At 44.6% G+C, this 27,167-nt stretch overlaps 1 protein-coding gene across 1 annotated transcript in view; it reads left to right on the plus strand.

Moving 5' to 3' along the window:
• MAOB (monoamine oxidase B) overlaps window positions 1-27,167 on the plus strand; it is a 114,063-nt gene that overhangs the window by 68,702 nt on the left and 18,194 nt on the right. Inside the window, exons 4-8 of the mRNA XM_019417335.2 lie at window positions 14,823-14,927; window positions 15,631-15,722; window positions 21,056-21,197; window positions 22,812-22,961; window positions 23,999-24,158. Coding sequence (XP_019272880.2) covers window positions 14,823-14,927; window positions 15,631-15,722; window positions 21,056-21,197; window positions 22,812-22,961; window positions 23,999-24,158 — 649 coding nt within the window. The remainder of the gene's footprint in view (window positions 1-14,822; window positions 14,928-15,630; window positions 15,723-21,055; window positions 21,198-22,811; window positions 22,962-23,998; window positions 24,159-27,167) is intronic.

A 27,167-nucleotide genomic window follows, 5' to 3' on the forward strand; every position in this document is an offset into this window, starting at 1 on the left:
GGAAATGAGGAGATAGTATTCAGTGGGTATGAAGTTTCTGTTTGGGATGATGAAAATGGATAGTGGCGATGGTTGCACAACATTGTGAATGTACTTAATGGGGTCAGCTAATCTATGCTTCTTAAGACATTCTAGGGCTCCTTTTCTGGGTGCTAACCTTCCTCACCCTGAGTTCAGACGTTACATCAACCATCAGTTTTTTTAAAGCCACTTCATTAAAATAGAATTCACAAAGTATGCAGTTGTCCCGCTTAAAGTGCACAATTCAATGGTTTTTAGTCTATTCAGAGTATGTCAATTTTTACTGGTGGACAACATGTCTACAGAAAAGGAGACCTCCATAAAGGTACAGCTGGATGAATGTCCCCAAAGCGAACACAGCCATGAAGCACCCAGACCAAGAAACAGAACATGATCAGCCCCCAGAAGCTTCCGCACGCTCCCGTGCTAACACTATCCTATCCCCAGGGATAACCACTATCACGACTTCTGTTACTTCGGGAGATTAATTTCGCCTGTTTTAGAACTTTATACAAACGGAATCTTCCAGCCTGTCATCTTTGGCTTGGCTTCTTTTGTGCATTTATGTTGTGAAATTCATATTTGTTACCATGGGTCATTGTAGATCATTCCCGTTGCTTTATGGTGTTCCACTGTGGGACTATAATTCAATTTAGTCATCCATACTACGATCCGAGGACATTTAACATTCTTGTGTGTTGTTTGGAGAACATTTTCCTGGGCATCAAGAAATGGGCCGTAAGCTACGCACAACATTCAGCTTTAGTAAACATTGCCAAACAGTTTTGCCAAGTGGTTAGACTATGTTACGGTCCCATTATCCAGGTGTAATACTGTCATCACACTTGTAATTTGCAAAATTGTTTTTCATGTTTATTTCTTTTTGAAAGAGAGAGAGCACGTGTGTCAGGAAGGGGAAGAGAGAGAGAGAGAGGGACGAGAGAGAGAATCCCAAGCGGGCTCCACACCGTCAGCTCAGAGCCCAGTGAGAGGCTCGAACCCACAGACCGTGAGATCATGTCCTGAGCTGAGGTCGGACGCATAACTGACTGAGCCACTCAGGCGCCCTGTCATCACACTTTTATAACCTCAAATTCCTGCACTCTTGGTGAAGGACCCACGGGGGCGTGCCAGACACACTCAGGATTTTATGCAAGGTGGCCTGTATGCGTGCCCTTGACTGGAGAGATTCCATGGTTTTCAACAGATTTGCAGGGAGGCCCTCGTCCCAGAGAAGGTCAAGAACCCTGGCATTGTGATGGCACAGCATTTTGTGTGAACCAGGACTTCTCCCGGGAAAGCTAACACTGCCGGGTAGTCCTCCTATTTTTGAAAAGTACATTATTCAGGGCCAGAGCATTCTGGAACTTTGCTAGTGCTGGCACATGTTGGGTAATGCGTCGTTCAGAAATTATATGCCCTCAATAGAGGGATGGTATTTATTGGGATATTTTAGATGCCTGTGCTATTTGGTCAAATAAACGCTTATGTGTCTACTAATTCAAAGACTGAAAAAAATTGGCACAGGAAAACAGATTTTAGCTGCGGGCATTATTCTGCTTTGGAAACAACCTCTTGGCTTCAATGGTGTGTCCTTGATGGTTTGCAACGTGATATAGCTGGAAGTGGCTGATGTAAGCAGCACGTGATTAAAGGCATGAAGCTTCATGCCTTTCCAGGGATGCCCGACTCGGTCGGTGGAGCGTGCAACTCTTGATCTCAAGAGTTGTGAGTTCGAGCCCCACGTTGGGTGTCGAGGTCACTTAAAAATAAAATCTTTAGGCCAGGGCAGCTGGGTGGCCCAGTTGGTTGAGCGCCTGACTCTTGACTTGGGCTCAGGCCATGATCTCCCGGTCTGTGAGTTCGAACCCCACATCAGGCTCTACACTGACAGTGCACAGCCTGCTTGTGATTCTGTCTCTCCCTCTCTCTCTCTGCCCCTTCCCCGCTTGCTCTCTATCTCTCTCTCTCAAAATAAAAAAAATTTTTTTTTGGTTAAAAAAGGAACGAAATCTTTAGGGGAGCCTGAGTGGCTTCATTGGTTTAAGCCTCCACCTCTTGATTTCGGCTCAGGTCATGATCTTGAGGTTTGTGAGATCCAGCCCCACGTCAGGTTCTGCACTGATACGAGGAGGCTGCTTGGGATTGTCTGTCTGTCTGTCTGTCTCTCTCTCTGTCTCTGCCCCTTCCATGCTTGTTTGCTCTCTCTCTCAAAAATAAATAGACATTAACAAAAAAACTCTCCATATTTCTCAACATGCTTATTCTTTGAGGTAAATGTATGAGCTAATTTTGGAGACCCTTCCCTGTGGAACTCAGGGTCTATCCCCATTGGCAGGTGTATTGATAACAGATTGTGAAGATAAAGAGGACAAAGACATTGATTAGGCCTTTGGGGGAGGAGTCACAATTTCCAGCTTCCTACTCGGAGCACTTTATGTTTTTAAAAAAGAAATTTTTTTAACGTTTATTTTTGAGACGGAGAGAGACAGAGCATGAATGGGGGAGGGTCAGAGAGAGGGAGACACAGAATCGGAAGCAGGCTCCAGGCTCTGAGCTGTCAGCCCAGAGCCCGATGCAGGGCTCGAACTCACGGACCGCGAGATCATGACCTGAGCCGAAGTCGGCCGCTTAACCGACTGAGCCACCCAGGTGCCCCACACTTTATGTTTTTCAGGAGAAATTAATTTTGATTATGTTCAGAAAACACTCAGGGCCCCTCTCCTAAAAACTGTCACACAGGAGGTTAGGTTTCAACATACGAGTGGTGTGGGAAGGACACGAACATTCAATTTCCAGTCACCCGTCTATCCGTCCGTTCCTCCATTCAATCATCCAAAGCTTGTCAAACACTGATTGAATATATAACGCTCTTAAGCGTTATGGGAGCATGCAGATGATTGATTCCTTTCCTGAAGGGACCGGAAAGAGAAGAGATACCCACTCGGAACACCTAGAGAATGCTATCCAGATAACAAAGTGGACAGGTGCTGGCCAACACAGTAGGGGCTTGAAATGGAGTGAACTTTATGTTTAGTGCACCGATTGGGGGTGAGGTGAATTTTGGAAGGCTTCTAGAAGAACCTGTCTTGTGCTGGGCATAGAAAGCTTTGCACCGACGGAGATCAGAAAGCAACGAATCTTCGAGGGAAGAAGCTGCAGTAACGCAGGGGTGACGACGGGCTGCTAAGATCGGGGAAACTTGTCCGCCTGACCAGAGCACAGAGGCCATCTCCTCGGCAGTCACCTCCAGAAACAGACTCAGGTGCCTGGATTTGTTCCAGGGAGCAAGGGCGCATCCCAGTAGCAGGGATGGGATGGAGCTGGCCTCCTTCCTTTCCCTTCTGAAGTTCAGGAATACGCCCATGTCAGGACACTGTTCCCTGCCCTCCCAGAGAGTCCCACGGTTCTCTGTCCTCTTTTATCTTTTCCCTCAAATGTCACCTTCTCAGCGAGGTCTTCCTTGACCACCTTATTAAAATTGCAATCAGGGGCACCTGGGTGGCTCAGTCGGTTAAGTGCCTGACTTCGGCTCAGGTCATGATCTCACGGTTCCTGGGTTCCAGCCCACAGCGTTGGGCTCTGTGCTGTCTCTCAAAAATAAATAAGCATTTAAAAAATTAAAAAATAAAATAAATAAAAATAAGTAAATAACAAAAAGTTAAAATATAAAACTAAATTAATTAAAAATTTTTTTAATAAAAAAGTTTTAATCAAAAAAGAAAAGAATCTCAAGTGGTTACTGGATCGAACTGGCCTTCCAGAGACCTCCTTTAAGTGAACTGAGCAGAGGCTCATAGAGCAGAGACCTAAGTAAGAGCTTGAGCCCTGAATACATGAACCCGAGGTTAAATTCTGTTCTCACTGCATGCAAGCTGTGTGACCTTGAACAAATTACTCAACCTCTCTGTGCTTCAGAACTCATTTGTAAAATGAAACCTACAATAAGCAGCTTACGCACGGAGTTGTTGTGAGCATTAAATTAAATACTTTAATGGAAACTGTTAGCCCTGTGGTGTTTAATAATTATAATTAAGAGGCTGGGAAGCTTCATGATCAAGAGCAGTGGCCTTTGAATGTCTGAATTTATATCCCGCTGCTGCTTATTACTTATGAGACCTTGAGCAAATGGTCATGATTTCATCTGCCTCAGCTTCTCCTTCTGAAAGGGTTGTTGTGAAAATTAATGAGTCAGTACAGGCAAAGTGCCTAAGAGAACAAGGTACACACTCTGTGTTAGCTGTTGTCTTACTGTTTGTTATCATTATTCCTGCAGGGTTTTGCTTAATATCTTAGCCATCACCACCCCCATTTCTCCCTGCATGGACGGTTCCAGGCCTTTCACGGGCTATCGTGCTGCTGGCTGGTTCCAAAGACCTTGCCATTGTCTACCCGCTCCCTCCAGCTTTCCCATGTGGTGGTGTAATCAGAAGACAGTGTCAATGCCAGCTCACGGTGCTTAGAAATGTGAACTCAAAGGGGCACCTGGGTGGCTCAGTCAGTTAAGCGTCCGACTTCCCCTCAGGTCATGATCTCGCAGTTCACGAGTTAGGCATCTGGCTTCAGCTCAGGTCATGATCTCACAATTTGTGAGTTTGAGCTCCACATCAGGCTCTGTGCTGACAGCTCGGAGCGTGGAGCCTGCTTCGGATTCTGTGTCTCCCTTTCTCTCTGCCCCCCCCCCCCCCGCCTCAAAAATAAACATAAAAAAAAAGAAATGTGAGCTCATGAACAGAGGAAGAAAACCATTTGCTAAGTAAAGCTTATAGGACTTCCTTCCTCTCTCCCCCATGGGCAAGAATCCGTTTCTTTTCTTCCAAACTGGAAGTATAGACTGACAGTAAAGCTTGGTCCTCCAAATTTGTTTATGGCCTAAGCATAGTCCTTGCCGATAGCTATAAAAGTGACTGAGTTCTGGAGGGCTGGGTGGCCTTCTCTGGCTCCCCGCAGGGAAGGAGGGCAAGATTCCCATGAACAGCAGAGAAAACCCCCCGAGAGGAAAAGGTCACTCTCGGGGAGCTGGATCTAAGAAGAGCCAGGCCACCTGTTCCTACTGGCTGAGACTGAGGTCAGTGCTGGGAATAAAATGGCAGAGGGACTTCCCTGATGGGACAGAAATCAGGATGCAGGGTCTTTGCCTCCAGACAACAAGAGCAGGACATCTGGAGCATTGAGAGTGATATTAGTGATGTGGTGTCACTAAGCCAGCCTGTTTCTGAGAGCTTCTCACCTGCTTTGGTAGGTGGGGAATCCAGAAGGCAGATTTCAGATGTCTTTCCTGAGTCGGCTGAGGCTCACAGACTACAAAATAGGGTCACGTGATCATTAAGTCAGTTGCTTTTTTTTTTATAATGCTCATTTATTTATTTTGAGAGAGAGAGAGAGAGAGAGAGAGCAAGGGAGGGGCAGAGAAAGGGAGAAAGAGAATCCCAAGCAGGCTCTACACTATCAGCACGTAGCCGGACTCGGGGCTCAAACTCAGGAGCAGTGAGATCATGACCTGAGCCAAAATCAGGACTCAGACCCTTAACGAACTGAGCCACCCAGGCGCCCCTGAACTGTTTTTCTTAACACAAGCACTGATGGCATAAATTTCACTTAACATCTGCTTGGAATATTGTGTTTTCTTTTTCTTTTGTTTTGAGGCATATTTTGATTTACCGTTTGATTTCTTATTTGACCTGTTGCTTGTGCAATAGTGTGCTGCTTAATATTTACATATTAAATATTTAATATTTACATTGTCAATTTTCCAGCTCTGTTTTATTGTCGGCCTTTAGTTTTTGTGGTTGGAAAATGTACTTGGTATGGTTTCAGTCTTCTTAAATTTATAATATTTGTTATGTCTCTTTTTATGTGATTTAACTGGGGGATTCTTCTGTGTGTACTTGAGGAAAATGTGTTTTCTATTTTTCTTGGGTGGAATGTTTTATATATATATATATATATATATATATATATATATATATATATATCTTTTAGAACCAAGTAAAAAGTCTTCATGCCAAGAATTTTCGATTCTAAGAATTTATCCAAAGGAGGTTAATCAAAAATATGGATGTGGATGTATGGGTAAGAGGTGGGTGGTTGTGTAAATGACGGGACGTTTATCATGATCACAAAGCCATCAGCAACATCTGTTTAATGAGCACATTTTGTTTGCTATGTATAAACTCACTTAATGCCTATAAAGCCCCTGTGAGATGGGTGCCATTATTCCAAATCTACAGTTAAGAGAACATAAATGTCAAGCGACTAGCCTGTAGTCACACAGCTATCAAGTTTCAAGAGTCCATTTAAGTCAGTTGTGTTGGCCTCTTAAAAGCCATCCTGTGTCCCTTGCGGTGCTCTTCAAACTTTTACATTCTTTAAAAAATTTTGTTAATGTTTATTTATTTTTGAGAGACAGAGAGACACAGAGTGAGTGGGGGAGGGGCAGAGAGAGAAGGAGGCACAGAATCCGAAGCAGGCTCCGGGCTCCGAGCTGTCAGCACAGAGCCCGATGTGGGGCTCGAACCCACAAACTGCGAGATTATGACCTCAGCCGAAGTCGAACGCCCAACCGACTGAGCCACTCAGGTGCTCCCAAACTTTTACCTTCCTAAACATGAAGAACTTCGAGTAGCTTTTGCCCATGTGACTCTGTCTATCTTTACTATATTAGAAATTAAAATTGAGGATTGTTTGAATATTAATTCACCGAAAATAACAATAACCCGATTACTGTCTGATATAACATATTTGTACGAAATGCATAGTTTCCAAAACAAAAAAAAATGCGTGAGTGGCATCGATTTACATTCTGCATATCTTTTTCACGTCTGCTTGATAGCCGAGAGCTGGATTCTCGTATCTGTGTTGGCATTCAGTCCATTGCAGCGTGTTGTTTGGGTTGAAATAAATAAAGGAAGTCTTCCTTCACATGTGCTTGGAAAAGGGAGACCCTCACAGACTCTCTGAATGTACTTTAGGGAGCCCGAGGGGGTCCTTGGATCACAGTTTGAGAAACTCCTGGTCTCTGCGTGGTGTGGAATGTTACGTAATCATCAAGGGAAGTATGCTTCTCGGGGACATAAATGACATGGGAAGTGTTGAGGATACGGTATTGACTGGATGCTAGCAGGGAGGCAATTGTGTGGACGGTAGGGCCTCAAGTGTAGAATTGTGAAAATACATGAAAGAATGCAAGAAACATAGCTGAAATGTTCATACCCACTATAGATTTCCGCTTGGTGGGATTTCAGGAATACCTACTGTTTCTTTATTTTCTTTGTCATCTAAAACTCCTGTAGTAGAACACACACACATATACACATCCCTATGATGTGTCACATCAAGCATGGTTCCTGGGATTCACTTTCTCCCCACCAGCAAGATGTATGCCTTTCAGCCATGAAGTGACCCCCAAAGAGCTTGGACTGCTCTGTACCATGTGTTTGCCGCTCACTTCGCTCCACTGTTTATTCTAGAAAGCCCGTAAGACAACGTGCCTTGGTCTCAAATCCTTCCTCATGGTGCTTGCTACGATGCTTACTCAACTTGTATCACAGGGTGGGGCGCCTGGGTGGCTCAGTCGGTTAAACGTCCAACTCCTGATTTCAGCTCAGGTCACGATCTCACGGTTCGTGAGATCAAGCCCCGCATTGGGCTGTCTGCTAACAGTGCAGAGCCTGCTTGGGGTTCTCTCTCCCTTTCTCTCTGCCCTCCTCAGCTTGTTCTCTCTCTCTCTTTCTCTGTCAAAAAAATAAATAAACAGGGGCGCCTGGGTGGCAAAGTCGGTTGGGCGTCCGACTTTGGCTCAGGTCATGATCTCGTGGTTTGTGAGTTCGAGCCCTGCGTCGGGCCCTGTGCTGACAGCTCGGAGCTTGAAGACTGCTTCGGATTCTGTGTCTCCCTCCCTCTGTCCGTCCCCGACTCGTGCTCTGTTTCTGTCTCCTAAAAATAAATAAACATTAAAAAAATGTTTTTTAACAAAAAAAATTTTAAAAATAAATAAATAAACCAAAAAAAGTTTTTCAATTTGTATTGCAGGGATTTTGATATTAGCCACCAATATATACTTACTGGCTGGTGGATGGCTCATGATGATTTGCCAGACATTTCCCATCCATTCCCCGCTACACTCACTGTGACTGTGACAGAAAGAGATAAAGCCACAAGCAGATGGAACAGTCACCCCTTCCATGGGAAGAAAAAACCACCACCACCAAAAAACCCTTAGGACCAAGATGGAGGGAAAGAAAATAGTACTCAGCCAAACAGTTGAGCTCTCTGGGGGTTTTGTGTGTGTGTTTGTCTTCAGCAACACTTTGGTTCTGCCAGAAATCACCAGCGCGGGGCTTAAAGAAAAGTACAAACAAGCCCAGCAGAATTGGTTAGTTGGGGTCTGCTCCATCACTGCCAGGATCTGCACCAATGGCCAGGGCTGCTCCTGGGAACATAAAGACAGTTGTTTCAAAATCTGAGAACTCTAAAGACGCCTGGGGGGCTCAGTCGATTAAGCGTCTGACCTCGGCTCAGGTCACGATCTTGCGGTTCATGGGTTTGAGCTCCGCGTCGGGCTCTGTGCTGACAGCTCAGAGCCTGGAGCCTGCTTAGGATTTGGTCTCCTTCTCTCTTTCTGCCCGTCCCCTGCTCGCGTGCTCAAAAATAAATATTTTTTTAAAATCTGAGAACTCTATTCTGACTCATGCATGGAGCTTGCCCTGGGGAAAGGTGAAGAACACCTTTTGGGTGAGGGTAGAGTTTCCGATCCCCTTCGGCCACACTGAGGAGTCTAGGGAGATGTCTTTGTTTCCCAGTCTTGGATGCACTCTGCCCCGGTAGGTAGCCTGACTTGCTTCTTGAATACTGAAGTTCTGTCCCTCACCCTCTTTCCTTAAGTACCTTGTGCGCATGGTGGGAAAGGGGTCAGGGGCTGACACTCCTCTCCTGGCGGGAATTGGCAACCGCCAGAGTAGGTCTGGGCTCAGTGGCAGACTTGAAAAGAAGAAGGTTGGGGCACCTGGGTGGCTCAGTTGGTTAAGTGTCCGACTTCAGCTCAGGTCACGATCTCATGGTTCGTGGGTTCGAGCCCCACGTCGGACTCTGTGCTGACAGTTCAGAGCCTGGAACCTGCTTCAGGTTATGTGCCTCCTTCTCTCTCTGCCCCTCCTCTGCTTTCACTCTCTCTCTCTCAAAAATAAAATAAACACTAAAAAAATTAAAAGAAAAAAAGTAGGAAGTTAATAATAGTGTTAAGAAATCTGCTCTACACTGAATGTGGCTCCCCCAAATTCACATGTTGAAATCCTGACCCACAATGCGAAAGCATGAGGAGATGGGGCCTTTGGGAGTGACTGGGTCCTGAGCTGGAGCCCTCCCGAATGAGCTCAGTGCCCTTATAAAATTATGAAACCCCAGGGAGATAGATCCCTTGTCTCTTCTGCCATGGGAGGACACAGCAAGAAGACCGCCATCATAAACCGTGAAGCGGCCCCCACCAGACACTTAAGCTGCCAGCACCTTGATCTTGGACTTCCCAGCCTCCAGAACCATGGGAGAGAAATATCTATGGTACTTTGTTATGGCAGCCCAAAAGGACTAAGAAAAAAACCTAAGTACAAACGATCATTGTGGGAATTGAGGACGTTGGGTGTCGAGCAAATAGCCAGTTCAAGGTCCTACTGCTGAGATGAACTCACCTGTCCATCGCAGCAGTCCCCAGGCATGCGGAGGTTAGGATCACGACAGTAGCAGCTGCAGCAATAGCAACACAACATTTATGGAGAACCTCCCGCGTGCTGGCCAGCGTCCAAAGTGACTTACGTGGCTCAACTCACTTCATTGTCCCAGCACATCCGTGAGGAAGCTGCTGTCGTTCCGTTTTACACACGGCTAGACTGAGGCCCAGAGAGGCTAAGCAACTTAACACAGCTGGTGACTGGCAGACAGACCCATCACTTGACCGAGGTAGGCCAACTGCAGAGCCCATGCTCTTACAGCTGAGATCCCAGGGGGTGACACAGAATGAGAAATACACGAAGCTGGTGCAGTGGAGACAGTGGCAGATGAATGGTAAATGGAGAACTCTGGGACACTGAGAAGGCTCCCTAACCCAGCCGTTTAAGGTAATCTGGGCATACTTCCTGGAGGAAGGTGATGCGGCCAACAGATGTTGAGTTGGAAAGATGCCGTCTGGGGCCCAAGGAGATTAAGCAACTCACTTGCTCTGTGTCAATCAACTTAGGAAAAGGCAAAGCCGGAATGGGGACTCAGGCGTCCTTTGTGGAGAGTGATCCCGTGGGTCGGTCACAGATCTCCACTATGTTCTGTGTGCTGAACACTGATACAGGCATAAGGAGAGGTTTTAAAAAGTCAGCATGTAAATTGTATGATATGGTAGAAGAATTATATCCCAATAGAGCTGTTTTGTTTTTTTTTTTTAAGTCAGCATACCTGGAGCAGCCAGAAGCTGCTTCCTTTTTGTTTTTTAATTTTTTTTAATGTTTACTTATTTTTGACAGAGAGCGAGAGAGAGACAGAGCTCGAACAGGGAAGGGACAGGGAGAAGAGGGAGACACAGAATCTGAAGCAGGCTCCCGGCTCTGAACTGTCAGCACAGAGCCTGACGTGGGGCTCGAACTTACAAACTGCAAGATCGTGACCCGAGCCAAAGTTGGACACTTAACTGACCGAGCCATCTGGGCACCCACTACTTTTTTTTTTTTTAATTTTTAACTTTATTTTAGAGAGAGAGAGAGCACGAGCAGGGGAAAGGGCAGAAGGGGAGAGAGAGAGAGAGAGAGAGAGAGAGAGAGAGAGAGAGAGAGAATCCCAGGCAGGCTCCACGCACAGCATGAGTCCTACGAAGGGCTCAAGCCCATGACCCAGGAATCATGACCTGACCCCAAATCAAGAGTTGGACACTCAACCAACTGAGCCACTCAGGCACCCCCCAGGAGTTGCTTCTAAATATCATTCTTTTGCTAAAAGGAATGAAGTCTCCTTGAAAAAAACAGCAGATCGTAGGGTTGAGGCAGAGTTAATAGAAGAGGAGGCCAGAGAATCTTCTAGTGCCAGAAGTCGAGGAAGTGCTCAAGAAACAAAACGATGGGGTCATTGCAAAGGACACAAGAGCCAGCCTGAATGAGCTCCCTGTGGACACGAGTGGAACAATTTGAACAACAAAATAAATAATACAGTATTAGATTACAATCCAGAGTATGAAGCAAATATATGAGTCCATAGTGATGCAAATAGGTGATTGAACAAATAAATAACAAGGGGGAAAGAGGCAAATCTTCCTTAGAGAAGAATTTTAATTTTTTTTAGCGTTTACTTATTTTTGAGACAGAGAGAGACAGAGCATGAACGGGGGAAGGGCAGAGAGAGAAGGAGACACAGAATCTGAAACAGGCTCCAGGCTCCGAGCCATCAGCACAGAGCCCGACGCAGGGCTTGAACTCAAGAGCCGTGAGATCATGACCTGAGCCATGTCAGACGCTTAACTGACTGAGCCACCCGGGAGCGCCCCCCCTCTCCTATCTCCTCTTGAGGTTGGACTGAAATTAGTGACTCTCTTCCAAAGGACAGAGCACGGAAAGGGGAAAATGGTAAGTTTACAGTGGAGAAAGTGGACAGGAGCCACCCTTAACCAAGGGATCAAGATTAATATCATCAGTGGTAAGTCATGTGCTTCTGAATGAGGTGATGAGAGGGCACTTTGCAAGAGAGTAGTTCTCATCACAAGGAAAAACCCAGTTTTGTCTTTTTTTGGTGTCTATATAAGGCGATAGGTGTTAACTAAACTATGTAATCACTTCATAGCATATGTAAATCAAGTCATGAGGCTGTACATTTTAAACTTCCACAGAGTTTTATGTCAGTTATATCTCAGTAGAACTGAAAGAAGGAGCACCTGCGTGGCTCAGTCATTTAAGCATCCAACTTCGGCTCGGGTCACGATCTTGCAGTTTGGGAGTTCGAGCCCCGTGTCGGGCTCTGGGCTGACCACTCAGAGCCCGCTTCAGATCCTCTCTCTCTGCCTCTCTCCCCCCTCTCTCTTTCTTTCTCTCTCAAAAATAAATATTTATTAAAAACTGAAAGAAGACATGTAAACTTAACAAACCAGAAGTGACGGTTGTGTGACCACAAATTAAAGTTACTATTTTGGGGGCACCTCCAGAGGCCCAGGCAGCTAAGCTTCCGACTTGGCTCAGGTCATGATCTCGCAGTTCGTGGGTTCAAGCCCCGTGTCAGGGTCTGTGCTGACAGATTAGAGGTTGAAGTCTGCCTCAGATTCTGTGTCTCCCTCTCTCCCTGCCCCTCCCCTACTCGTGATCTGTCTCTCTCTCTCTCTCCCTCAAAAATAAACAAAACATTAAAAAAAATAAAGTTACTATTTTGTTTTGTGTGACAATAAAGAAAAGGAGGGGCAGGAATTGATTGGCAAGGGACAAAGGAGAACTTTCTATGGGGTGATGGGAATGTTTTCTATCTTGATCATGGTGGTAGTGACATGGGTGCATACATGTGTCAAAACTCCCCAAATTGTACATTTAAAATGGTTGCATTGTATGTAAATTATGCCTTAATAAAGTTAATTAAAAACTGTGATGGTTAATGTGTTAACTTGGCTGGGCCACAATAACAATATTTGGTCAAACACTATCCTAGATGTTTCCATGAAGGTATTTTTAGGTGAGATTAACATTGAAATCAGTAGACTTTGAGGGGGGGGCGGTGCCTGGGTGGCCCAGTGAGTTAAGCGTCCTTCTTCAGCTCAGGTCATGATCTCATGGTTTGTGGGTTCAAGCCCCGCGTCAGGCTCTGTGCTGACAGCTCAGAGCCTGGAGCCTGCTTGGGATTCTGTGTCTCCCTCTGTCTCTGCCCTCTCTGCTCTGTCCCCTGCTCGCTCTCTCTCTCTCTCTCTCTCTCTCTCTTTCATACACACACACACACACACACACACACACACACACACACACACATAAACATTAAAAAATTAAAAAAAAAGAAATCAGTAGACTTTGAGCAAAGTAGATGAGCCTCCATAATGAGAGTGGGCCTCGTCTAATCAGTTGAAGGCCTTAATAGAAAAAGACCACGGTCCTGGAAGGAAGAGGAAATTCTGCCAGCAGACAGCCTTTGGACATGAAGTGCAGTTCTCTGGCTCTCCAACCTGCTGGCCTCCCCTGCAGATTTTGGACTTGACAAGCCTCCACAATTGTGTGAGCCAATTTTTTAAAATAAATCTCCTTCTCCACACCCTGCCATACACACACAGACACACACACACACACACACACACACACACACACACACACACACAATGGTCTTGGTTCTGTTTCTCTGGAGAACTCTACATAACACAAGAAGAAAAGTAAGCCTGCATCATAAATCTTCCCTGAGAACTTTACGGCCTCGTTCGAAAGAGAAGACCAGCATGACCACAGAATGAATACAAGAATGAGCACAAAATGTCTTCTCATTTCCCAACTCATTTCTCTGCCTACAAAATCAGTGTGAGATGAGTCTTTCCTGACCAACTCAGAGTTACGGTGACATTTTGGCTGACCACGGACCTTGAGTTATCCCACGTTGGGGGAAAGATGATGTCAGAAGCACAGCCTGACTTGTGACTCAGGCTTTCAGGTTAACCCAAAGTGCTTTTTGTGCGTGTCCCCAACTGCCATTGGGTTAAACTTCCCAGAGATGATTTACAGGCTGTCTTATCACTAATCTTTGGAGAAATGTGTGTCCTTTATCTCTGTGTTGAGGTGTCCCTACCCTGCTGGGAGAACCAGGTAGTACAAATATGTTCCCAAGAGAGGCTTGAAACTGTTTCTTCTTGGGGCGCCTGGGTGGCTCAGTCGGTTGAGCGTCCAACTTCGGCTCAGGTCATGATCTCACGGGTTCGTGGGTTCGAGGCCCGCATCAGGCTCTGTGCTGACAGCTCAGAGCCTGGAGCCTGCTTTGGATTCTGTGTTTCCCTCTCTCTCTGCCGCTCCCCCACTCATGCTCTGTCTCAAAAATAAACATTAAAAGAAAAAAGAAATTTTCTCTTCTTTATTTTTTTTTTTAATTTTAGAGGGGGTGGGGAGCAGGTGGAGGGAGGGGGAGAGAGAGAGAGAGACAGAGAGAGAGAGAGAGAGAGAGAGAGAGAATCTTAAGCAGGTTCCACACTTAGCATGGAGCCTGACAAGGGGCTCAATCCCATGACCCCGAGATCATGACCTGAGCCGAAATCACGAATTGGACGATTAACCAACTCAACCACCCAGGTGCCTCTGAATTGTGTCTTCTTTCTGCTTTGACCTTGAAATTCCTCCGGGAACTCCTTGTTGACCTAGCACCTATGATTGCTTGGAAAAGCTTGCTGGGCTCTGTCTTATGGCTCTTCCTACATATGTTTACATCCCTACAATCGGTTTTTCATCTTCTTCTACCTTGTGTAACATTTATAGTTGTTTTTCTGATCCTCCAGACCCATAGGGTCCCATCACTCTGAGGTATTTGCAAGTATCACTGGCAAATGAGATAACTTTTGGTAACCCCACTAATGTACCGGCATTTAAATTTTTCGTGGTAGGGGTTCTAATTTCAGAGAGAAACCTTTTTATTGTTTTTGGGGGGGTTGGCACCAAATTTATTTAGGTAACAGAGAATTGAGCTGGAAATTTCTATGCTGAAAAGCTAAGTAGGGTTCTAAGGACACAAGGAATTAAAACACTTAAGTGTATGTCACAAATTGACAAGGAATTTGAGTATTTTTACATTATAGTGAATGTTTCCTTTTAAAAATACCTTCTATCTCACAGGGCAAATCATACCCCTTCAGGGGCCCCTTCCCACCTGTGTGGAACCCAATTGTGTACCTAGATCATAACAACCTGTGGAGGACGATGGATGACATGGGACGAGAGGTAAAGCTCACTAAAGCTTCTTTGACTGCATTTGTATTTTTCATAAGCTTAGTCCTTAAGAGAAGGAAAGGATTATGTGTCAGTAATGCCTAGCGTATGGCTTCGTACAGAAGGTATCTCCGTGCAGATTTACGAAATGGGCGAATGAACTTGTTTCTACCCTCTAAACGAGTAAGACGTCCACCAGAGTGCTGTCTGTGTATCACCGGTGAGGGGGGGAGAAGACGATATACCACTCAGCCTTCATGGCAGGACATTTCTAATTTAGAAAGTCCTCAGGACATAGCAGAATAAGACTCCTAAGGTCTTTTGACACACACGGAGCTTGACCTGCAACTCCAATTTAGGTGTGACTTAGTACGCCTGTCTGGTCCTGGTTAAAGAGCTAAATTTATGAATGCTGCCTCTAAAGGAGTAACTTGGTCATCGACTTTTGCAAGTGGCCCGATTTCAACGTAGCCTCCGTTGATTGTGCGGGGCGTGTTACCGGAAATTAAATATGGATCCGGTGGTGTAGACCGATAATAGGAACGCTACACAAACCGCTTCAGTCAGGCAGTAAAAATCCTTACTGGGAGAATTTGGAAAGCTTACGTTTTCCTTCTTCAAGGTAGAGTTTTTAATACTATTGAGAGCGCTATTTAAAATGGAAAGTTACATTTGTGTTTCCCCCCCCCCTCCCCGAACCCTTACCTGAGTGTAGATCCCCAGTGATGCCCCGTGGAAGGCACCCCTTGCAGAGGAGTGGGACCACATGACCATGAAGGAGCTGCTAGACAAGATCTGCTGGACAGAGTAAGACTCCCCACGCAGGCATTTACTCCGACCGTCTTTCAGGTTTATTTAGCGGCACCATTCAATGGCTCTGGAACTGCTTTGTGTCTAAAACCACGGCATTCGGCCCCATGGAATGCTGAGAAATTTTGGAAGTGGCTTCGGTCCTGAAGATGTCTAGACATCTTTAGAATAGCTATGCATCACAGAGGGGGTATTACCCCCCCCCAAAGTCCTCAGAACAGACCAGAATGTGCCACCATCTTTATGTAGAACAACTTATGGGGCGCCTGGGTGGCTCAGTCGGTTAAGTGTCCGACTTCAGCTCGGGTCATGAACTCACAGTCCGTGAGTTCAAGCCCCGAGTCGGGCTCTGTGCTGACAGCTCAGAGCCTGGAGCCTGCTTTGGATTCTGTGTCTCCCTCTCTCTCTGCCCCACCCCCACTCATGCTCTGTCTCTCTCTGTCTCAAAAATAAATAAAAACATTAAAAAAAAATTAAAAAAAAAAGAAGGACAGAGAAAAGAAGAGCAGGAGAAAGGCATACAGGGAGAAGGGGAAAAAGAAGGAGATTCAAAGCATTAATTTTAAAAGGGAAAATTTATATGTTCCCAAAACAAAAGATTGGTTAAATTAATAATGGGGCACCCAAGAACTAGAATACTCTGGTCTTTTAAAATCATGTTGTAGAGGCTCCTGGGTGGCTCAGTGGGTTAAGTGTCCCAACTCTTGATTTCAGTTCAGGTTATGATCTCGGAGTCCGTGGGTTTGTGTCCTGTGTCCGGTTCTGCACCGATGGTGTGGAGTCCACTTGGGATTCTCTCTCTCCTCCTCTGTCCCTCCCCCTTGCGCGCATGCACGCACACAAAAAAAAGTTTTTTTGATCATGTCGTGGAAAAATATTTAATGGCTTGGAAAAACTTTATAATATTAAACACATATATGATGTCATTTTTAAAGAGGAAACTATATATGTAATGCAAAAGCAATGGACATCCATCAAAATGTTTTTAATACTGAATACTACAGCGCAAACATTGATCCATGTCATTAAAAATGCCTCATTAACTATCATATATTATGATTGCAGAATATTCCATGGAAAGCAAGTGCTATAGTGCATTTATCCCTTATCTTCCTGATGGACATTTTGGTCACCTCCAGTTTTTCATAATTTTTATTATTATAGAATATTCTGTTCAAAACATCTCTGTGCTTCTCCGATATTTTCAACCTTTGAAAACAACCAATTCTGGAATAGTAAAATCCTTTCATTATCATGAAATCAATGCCTATTATTAATGATATCTTTAAAAAAAATTTTTTTTTACATTTATTTATTTTTGAGAGACAGAGAGAGACAGAGCACACGTGGGGGTGGGGCAGAGAGAGAGGGAGACACAGAATCCGAAGCAGGCTCCAGGCTCCGAGCTATCGGCACAGAGCCCGACGTGGGGCTCGAACTCACAAACCGTGAGATCGTGACCTGAGCTGAAGTCGGACGCTCAACTGACTGAGCCACCCAGGCGCCCCAAATGATATCTTTTTAAACGCTTAAGCTATTTACCACGTTTTTTTGAGAATGCAGTTTGCAATACAACTTATTTGTATTGTAGTCCAATTTCAATATTTTAAATTCTATACATTAGATTTTCAAAATATAGTGAGGATTTAATTATCTGCATTTATTTTATAACTTCCATTACAAAACGCTTTTCATAAAGTCAGTCAGGTTTTTTCTTTTCCAAGAGAGCTTTGAAGCTCCTTGAAGAAGGCACGCATTGTATTTCCTTGGGATTATAGAGATCTGACTTTTTCTACCATAGGCCTTGGCCTAAACCCCCCATTCGTGAATATTCTAGGTTGTTGGTTGACAAAATAAAACACTCTGAGATACTAAGATTATATGAACACAAGGTAATTTTTAAATTTTTCTAGGCAAGATCTACGTGGTATCATTTTCTTGTTTTAAAGGAGATAATCCCCAAAACATCCAACTTATTGTTACTCAAACTAAAGCACAGTTATATGTTCCAAGAATAATGTTGATCAGTCTTCCAGTTATTACCATTTAAAAAGTGTTTTTCAAAAAAAAAAAAAGTACTTTTCAGAAACAAGTTAAATTTACAATGTGGTCAAGGTTATGTAAATACACTTTCCAAAGCCTGTAAACTAAAAAAAAGTCCCAAAATGAAACCAGTGATTACCTTTTGGGGGGCAGAAATATGGAAGATGCTCATTCCCTCACCTTCTTATTTTATGAATTTTCCAAATTTTATATAATGTGTATGTATTTTTCATGTAGAAAAATATAATAACATTTATCTTCTAAAAAGTCAACAGGGCAAAGAACATGAAAATATTATTGCACAAGCTTCCTTGACCTGTTCTTCTCATTTCTTTTCTCACTAAAGCTCCCAGAGCAAATCAAATAAAGGATTAGGAATGGCCTGGCCCTCCAAAGAGAATTACTTTTAGATCTCCCTCCATTTCAAACCAGGATTATTTGTCTCCCACCCAGTTGGCAACAATAATACCTAGAATCGCAGCAGTGTTTTTGTGTTTAATCTTGGCCGTCTAGCTGGGCCACTGCTAAATTTTACTTATTTATTACTCCCCTTACCTCATGCCCCCCAAGTTCACTTACAAGTCAAGGAACAAAATAAATAGGACCTGGGGAGACAGCAAAGAATGTTTTCACTTTGAAGTAATATTTTATTTTATTTTTTAAGTTTATCTGTTTATTTCGAGAGAGACAGAGACAGAGAGAGCACGAGCTGGGGAGGGGCAGAGAGAGAGAAAATCCCAAGCAGGCTCCGCCCTTTCAGTGCAGAACCCCACGCGGGGCTCAAACTCACCAACCGCGAGATCATGACCTGAGCCGAAATCAACAGTCAGACCCTCCACCGACTGAGCCACCCAGGCGCCCCTCAAGTAATATTTCAAACTAATGTCGGGGTGTTTGCTTTACACACATGCCACCAATTGCCTTTGCAAAGAAAGCCTGGGTCAACAATCGCCATCCCTTCGGTTATCATGAGGAATCTTAGGAAACTAACTTTAAGCCGCTTCAACATAGATTATTGTACTAGTTTCAGGCTAATGGGACTGTCAGCTCATTATAAAGCATTTCGAGGCCTTAAAAGCATGAGGTTTGAAGCAGGTACGATCTGGTGTGAAGTCGTACCGTTTGGTGCACCTTGTAAGACATATTTACTAGCCTCTCTGAGACGCGGTTTTCAGGCTTGTAACCTGGGAGCAAACTGCTGTCTTATAGAGTTGTTACGACATTTCAGTGCAACAGGTTTGAAAACCAGAGAGTAGGGGGGGTGCCTGGGTGGCTCCGTCAGGTGAGCATTCGGCTCAAGTCACGATCTCACAGTTCATGGGTTTGAACCTCACATCGGTTCTTGGGATTGTCTCCCTCTGTCCACCCACTGTCAACGCTACCAGGTGCCAAGCTCTGCCTCAGATATAAGCAGAGTAACATCATGCACGCTTTCCGTCAAAGCCAAAAGGGGGATTGATTCTTATTAAAGATGTCTCAGAGTACACATCTGTACTAGTGAATTTTAGGAAGTGTTAGATAGGGGCACCTGGGTGGCTCAGTTGGTTGAGCGTCCAACTTCAGCTCAGGTCACGATCTCGCAGTTCACGAGTTCGAGCCGCACATCGGGCTCTGTGCTGACACAGCTCAGAGCCTGGAGCCTGCTTCAGATTCTGTGTCTCCCTCTCTCTCTGCACCTCCACCCCTCCCCACCCCCGCCTCGCTTATGCTCTGTCTCTCTCTCTCTCTCTCTCTCTCTCAAAAATAAATACACACTTAAAAAATTTTCAAAGAAGAAAGTGTTAGCCATAACTGAGTCGTTGGAGTTACATGAGATCCTTCACTTTCTGGTTGGCCTCCAGATACGATATATCCTTCCGCTATTGAACCGCCAGCCCCAAGCAAAAGTTCACCTCTCTATGCTCTGTTAATTGCTTTTTCCCCTTATCCATCTTTTGAGCTTATCTTCCATGAGACACTAAAATAACTGAATAAATAATCGCGACTATTTCTGTGGTTGGGACAGCACCCTAGCATATCCTTTGCACATTCTTGGTAATTTTAAAATAATGTTTAACTGATAACTGTTCATGCATTCAGTCATCCAACAAGTAATTGTTGAGTGCTTACTATGCGCCAGACACTATTTTATTAAGATTCCTGTTCCCATTGATTGATATTATAATGGGGGACACATTATGATGTCAATAGAACACAGTGAAATTTAATTTAAGACAGCAAAAAGGGTTCTAAAGACACCATACAATGGTAAAGTGATAGAGAATGCCAGGGTTCTGGGTATGTGGGAGCTGGTGTTCGTCTTCATGGACCCAGAAGAGTTCATCTTTCTGAGGAGACATTAGAAGAAGTAGAGAGGGGGGACACATGAGTGGCTCAGTCAGTTGAGCATCCAACTCTTGATTTCAGCCCAAGTCATGATCCCAGGGTCATGGGATTGAACCCCCAAGTCAGGCTCTTCACTGAGTGTGGAACCTGCTTAATATTCTCATTCTCTCTCTCTCTCTCTCTCTCTGTCTCTCAACAAATGTTAAAAAAGAAGAAGAGAGGGTACAGAACAAGGTAGAAAAAGGAGGCCTGGGCTAGGTCACTTAGGGCTTTGCAGGCAAAGGGGAAAGATCCAGATTCTATTCTGGTTTTGATAGGATGCCATTGTGAAGGGTTTAAAACAGGAGAAGGACATGGCTTGATTTACACTACAGAAGGAACACCACAGTGGGGAGTGGGTAAAAAGCTTCTGGCTTTGAGTGCCGTGAATGGACACCAGGTAATGATGAGTGGAGGCAGAGAGACCAGTCTAGAAGAAATAATTACAGTACTCCTGGCAAGAGAGGATGCTAAATTGGTAGTGGTGAAGGTGGAGTGGTGTAGCGAGAGACAACGTGACTTCCTGATTGAGTGGATTGGGGGGCGAGTGATGGAAAGAGAGAAATCAGGGTTGCTTTCTAGAGCGTTGGCCTTAGCAGTTGGGTGAATGATGTTGCCTTTCACTGAGATGGGGACCACGGGAAGAGGAGCTGGTATATGGAGAGAAATCATGATAGCACCCCAAATGGAATACAAGCTGAGTCTCAGTAAGCCGTTTGGGGTAAGAGGAAAATAAATCTCATTCCCCCAAGCTCTCTGATGTCATGTTTTATAATACTGGACTCTAGTGACGATTTCTAGTGACGACACAGCCAAACTGCGCTACAGTTAGCCAAGTAAGTTTATTGCCTGAATAATTTCCAGGGTATGAAGAAGATGCCCTCCCACGTTTGCTCATTGTGCTCTTGTTTCTTCCTGAGCAGATCTGCCAAGCAGCTTGCCACTCTCTTTGTGAACCTGTGTGTCACTGCGGAGACCCACGAGGTCTCTGCTCTCTGGTTCCTGTGGTATGTGAAGCAGTGTGGGGGCACGACCAGGATCATCTCAACAACCAATGGAGGGCAGGTACCCATCCATTCCCCCACCATTCCAGCAGAAAACCACCACGCCTAAATAAAAGATTGGTATCATGAATGGATGGTATTCACGATGGATGAAGCAGGAGGCAGGCTCGTGGACGTTGGCACTTCACGATGGCAGCTCCGAGTGGCTTTGGTTAAGGGACAGCCTGTTCAGTACACAGCGTGAGAGCCCAGCAGCCAATGTGGTTTTAAGTTTAGGCTTACGTCTCTAACATACTTTTGCAGTCAGAAATGCACTTTCAATCTCAAACACACATACCACACAAAATTCATTCACTCATGCCTTCATTCATTCATTCATTCATTCGTTCCTTGCTTCCTGAGCCCCAGCATTGTGTGAAGCCCTGTGCCAGGCCCAGTAGGAAGTGAATTAGAGATCTTACATAATCTGCTTGGTGGTCAATTTCCTTCTTTCCCCTTCCTCATTCTCCCCCCCCCGCCCCCCGCCGCTTCCCCTCCTCCCCCTCCTTCTTCTCTGAGTCCATTTCCTCTATCGCTTTGTCCTTCTCCTTTTCCTTCGTCTCAGACCCATTTGAAATAATCTTTTAAAAACTCAACTGAACCGCAAACCATAAGACACTCTTAGACGCAGAGAACAAACTGAGGGTTGCTGGAGGGGCTGTGGGTGGGGGGATGGGCTAAATGGGTGAGGGGTATTGAGGAGGGCACTTGTTGGGATGAGCACTGGGTGTTGTATGTCAGTGATGAGTCACTCAATGCTACTCCCGACTGAGATCATTATTACACTCTATGTTAACTAACTTGGATTTAGATAAAATTTTAAACAAATGACTGAACTGAAAATTCAGGAGAAAGCAGTCAGCTCAACCGTGCGCACAGCCACGCAGAACATTCAGAAGCAACAGGCACCTGACCCAGGATGAGATCGGTAGCCTGCAACAGAGAGTCAGGTGGCCTGGGGGTAGCTGGGCCAGGGAGGTTCTCAGCCTGAGAAGCAAGGAAGGGAAAAACAGGCTTAAGTGCGCTCAGGCAAGCAGTGGCCCAGCTGCGACTGGAACTTCACCAGACCTGGCCACCCAACCGAAGGATGCAGGTGGGACACGAGGCAGGGGCAGCGGCCGGGCAGGTGGGTACATGGGGGCCAGGCTGAGGATGTCCAGCAGAGGGTGAAGCCTGGGAATCCACAAAAAACAGTCACCTTGTTAGAAGGCCTGTAATTTTGTCCAAAGCCGGCAATCACTAGTTAGAAAACAATGACCAAAGACGCTGTTGGCGGGGGGCGCCTGGGTGGCTCAGTCAGTTGAGTGTCCGACTTCAGCTCAGGTCATGATGTCGCGGTTCATGAGTTGGAGCCCCACGTTCATGAGTTGGAGCCTGCTTCTGATTCTGTGTCTCCCTCTCTCTCTGCCCCTCCCCTGCTCGTGCATGAGCTCTCTCTCCCTCTCTCTCTCTCTCTGTCTCTCTCTCAAAAATAAATAAACATTTAAAAAAATTGTTTAAAGAAGACACTATTGGCAACAGCAAAATGCAACCTTTCGTGTGTCGCATAGAGATGTATGAGAAAATCTAGCAACTTAATAATTGAAACCCATTCCTATATTTCCTGCCCATCTCTTGAGTCCCCTTTTCTCTGCAGGAGAGGAAATTTGTGGGCGGATCTGGTCAAGTGAGTGAGCGGATAATGGACCTCCTTGGGGACCAAGTGAAGCTGGAGAGGCCTGTGACCCACATTGACCAGACAGGAGAAAATGTCCTTGTGGAGACCCTAAACCAGGAGGTGTATGAGGTAACCAAGAGCCCTAAACTATGGGAAGTGGCCAGAGTCCCATTGATAACCAAAGCTTAAATAAAGCCAAGAATATTCCAGACTTTACAGACATTCCCTTTGCCAAAAGGGTGTGAAAGAAGGGAAAAGAGAACCAGAATATCGGAGGAGAGGGCAGAGTTACAAAATCATATTCAACCCTCTGTATTGGGCTCCTATGTAAGTAGATACCAAAGAAAATATTTATTTAATAAATATCAAGCACCTTCTATGTGTCTGGCATTATTCTAGGAACTGGGAACAGAACAGGGAACAAAAATAAAATTCTCTGCCCTCATGTGGCTTACATTCTAGTGAAGAAGAAAGGGCATAATATGTGGTTAAGATACAAAGTATGGCACATAGTGGTAAGTACTGTGGCAAAAAATCAATCAGCAAGGAGAAGAAGGTGTGTCAGAAGGTAGGGTGAGGGGGTTGGTCATGCAATTTTAAATAAGGTCATAAGATGATACAAAATGAGAGGTTGCGCCATGTGGCTCTCTGAGGAAAGAGTGTTCCGAGTAGACGGAACAGCCAGTGCAAAGGCCCTGAGGTGGAAGCGAGCCTGGCATGATGAAGGAACAGCAAGCGGTCAAGTGGCAGAATCAAAGGAGTGAGGGGAAGATTAATAGGAGATCAGAGCTGTAACAGGAGTTCATTTCACGCATGGCCTTGGAGGTGAGTGTGGGGGACTTGGCTTTGACTCCAGGTGTGATGGAAAGTCATTGGAAGGTTCCAACTAGAGAACAATAAGGGCTAATTTTGGTTTTAACATGATTCTTCCAGTTTTTCTGTTAAGCAGACACTCGAGGGACACCTGGCTGGCTCAGTCAGTGGAGCGTGCGACTCTTGATCTCGGGGCTGTGGGTTCGAGCCCCATGTCAGGTGTAGAGATTACTTAAATCCTTTGGGGGGAAAAAAAAGAGAAGATACTCAAAGGGGGCCAAGGGTAAAATAAAGGAAAAACATTAGGAAAAAAAAAACCCCACGAACTCTGTTTAACCACGTTTTTCTTTCAGGCTAAGTATGTGATTAGTGCTATTCCTCCTATTCTGGGCATGAAGATCCATTTCAATCCCCCTCTGCCCATGATGAGAAACCAGCTGATCACTCGCGTCCCTTTGGGATCAGTCATCAAATGCATAGTTTATTATAAAGAGCCCTTCTGGAGGAAAAAGGGTGAGTATTATCAGGAAAAGGTCCGGGAAACTTGGTGCAAAGACATGTATTTGCATGTAACTGGTTTTATTAGAATGCTGGGTATAAAACATTAGTCCAGGTTCTGAGTACAATTCTATCAAATAAAACATATTGGCGCAAACTCATGGAATTCACGTCCCTTGGAATATGACTCTTCTTATAATTTAATATGTAAAGTTTTGCTTTATCCTGCCACAAAATCTTGTGAAAATAGTTATTACTGGGGCACCTGGGTGGCTCAGTCAGTTGAGTGTCTGACTTTCGATTTCAGCTCAAGTCATGATCCCAGGGTCATGGGGTCGAGCCCCGCATCAGGCTCCATACTGATCATGGAGCCTGCTTGGGATTCTCACTCTCCCTCTGCCACCTCTCCCCCATGCCCTCTGTCTCTCTAAAATAAAAAAGAAAAGAAAAGAAGTAGCTATTACTTTCTAATACAGTTTTTTAAAGTATGAGTTTATAGAGCCATTCACCAAAATAAGATTCTGAAAATTTCCAGGCAGCCTCTCACTTGTGTTGAGATTCTACTATATTAAATTAAGGCAATTTGAGCGTCTGACTTGGCTCAGGCCATGATCTCATGGTTCGTGAGATCGAGCCCCACATCGGGCTCTGCCCTGACAGCATGGAGCCTGCTTGAGATTCTGTCTGCCTCTCTCTCTGCCCCTCCTTCATTCACGTTCTCCCCTCCTTTGTCTCAAAATAAATAAGCATTTTTTTTAAAAATAAAAAATTACAGAAGTGAATCTGTAAAACTTAAAAGTAAAATTTACAAAAACAATAAAAATGTCCCTCTCCTATGGTATGTGTCCTGGCATGTCCTCCCCTTAAGGAACAACTACTAAAACTTGAAGTTGTTTATCTTTAGAAATGTAGCATATGCACAGGTAATACTTTAATTTTTTTTAATGTTTATTTTTGAGAGAGAGAGAGAGGACACAGAGTGTGAGCAGCGGAGGGGTAGAGAGAGAGGGAGACACAGAATCCGAAGCAGGCTCCAGGCTCTGAGCTGTCAGCACAGAGGCCGATGTGGGGCTCGAACTCTCGAACGGCAAGATCACGACCTGAGCCGAAGTCGGCTGCTTAACTGACTGAGCCACCCAGGTGCCCCGATAATACTTTAAATGTATGTGTACACATATGTATTAAAATATATATATATACACTTCATAAATAAATAAGTATATATATACTTTAAATATATATTAAATAATATGTAACATTTACATGCAAATATAATTTTAAATAAACATGTTCTATATTTTTCCAAAAACATTTATTTTTTTAAATTTTTTTTTTAACATTTATTTATTATTGAAAGACAGAGAGAGTCAGAACGTGAGCAGGGGAGGGGCAGAGGGAGAGGGAGACACAGAATCCGAAGCAGGTTCCAGCCTCTGAGCTGTCAGCACAGAGCCCGACACGGGGCTCGAACTCACAGACCGCGAGATCATGACCTGAGCCGAAGTTGGACGCTTAACTGACTGAGCCACCCAGGCGCCCCTCAAAAACATTTCTTTTAAAAACGAGATATAGGGGCGCCTGGGTGGCGCAGTCGGTTAAACGTCCGACTTCAGCCAGGTCACGATCTCGCGGTCCGTGAGTTCGAGCCCCGCGTCGGGCTCTGGGCTGATGGCTCGGAGCCTGGAGCCTGTTTCCGATTCTGTATCTCCCTCTCTCTCTGCCCCTCCCCCGTTCATGCTCTGTCTCTCTCTGTCCCAAAAATAAATGAAAAACGTTGAAAAAAAAATTTTAAAAAAAAAATAAAATAAAATAAAAACGAGATATATACTAAACAAGATATTTGCTTTTTTTCGGTTAACAATACACCATAGACATTTCTCCGCATCAGTGCATTTAAATCTACCTCATTTTGAGAACAATCTGAGGGTTGATCAGGGTTGGGGGGAGGGAAATACGGATGATGGGCATTGAGGAGGGCACTTGTTGGGATGAGCACTGGGTGTTGTATGTAAGTGATGAATCATGGGACTCTACCCCCGAAGCCAAGAGCACACTGTCTACACTGTATGTTAGGCAACTTGACAATAAATTCTATTTAAAGTTAAAAAATAACATAAAAATCAATCAATCAATCTACCTCATTTCAACAACTGAATAAACAGTGTTTCGTTGTACAGCTCCATCAGAATTTACCGCATAGGTCTGCTCTTGATAAGCATGTCAAGTGTTTCCAAGTTTTTGCTATTACCCAACTATGCTGCAGTAAAATGCATTCTTCAGATAGCTCCGCAAATCTGTATAGGACCACTGCCTTTTGATAAATTTGTCAAAGTGGCATTTTGAAGTCGATTGACATGGGTAGATGTTTGAAAATTTTGTTAGGGTTCCTGTCCTTGCCCACTAATCACATTTTCAACATTTTGGTGGTCAATAGAGGAAAATATCCCATTTATCTAGAATTTGTAAGTTTTATTTATTTATTTATTTATTTGGTGCAAAAAAAGGTGATTTTAGTAAAGCACAGGGGCAGGACCCATGGGCAGAAAGAGCTGCCTAGAATTTGTAAGTTTTAATCATTAAGAAGGTCTTGAGGCTAGGGTAACTACCTGGATGGCTCAGTTGGTTAAGCATCCGACTTCGGCTCAGGTCATGATCTCATGGCTTGTGGTTTCGAGCTCCGTGTCAGGCTCTATGCTGACAGCTCGGAGCCTGGAACCTGCTTCGTATTCTGTGTCCCCTTCTCTCTCTGCCCCTCCCCCACTCGTGCTCTGTCTCTGTCTCTCAAAAATAAATAAATGTTAAAAATTTTTTTAAAGAAGGTTGAGGCTATATTAAATTATTTTGTAAATTACCTATTTATCCTTTGCCTATTCAGCTGTTTTCTTTTTAAAAAAAAAATTTTTTTAACGTTTATTTATTTTTGAGAAAGGGAGAGACAGCATGAACGGGGGAGGGTCAGAGAGAAGGGGGGAGACACAGAATCTGAAACAGGGTCCAGGCTCTGAGCTGTCAGCACAGAGCCTG

The sequence above is a fragment of the Panthera pardus genome, unplaced genomic scaffold (assembly GCF_024362965.1).
Source record: "Panthera pardus isolate Hobbes unplaced genomic scaffold, ASM2436296v1 HiC_scaffold_27, whole genome shotgun sequence".
NCBI lineage: Eukaryota > Metazoa > Chordata > Mammalia > Carnivora > Felidae > Panthera > Panthera pardus.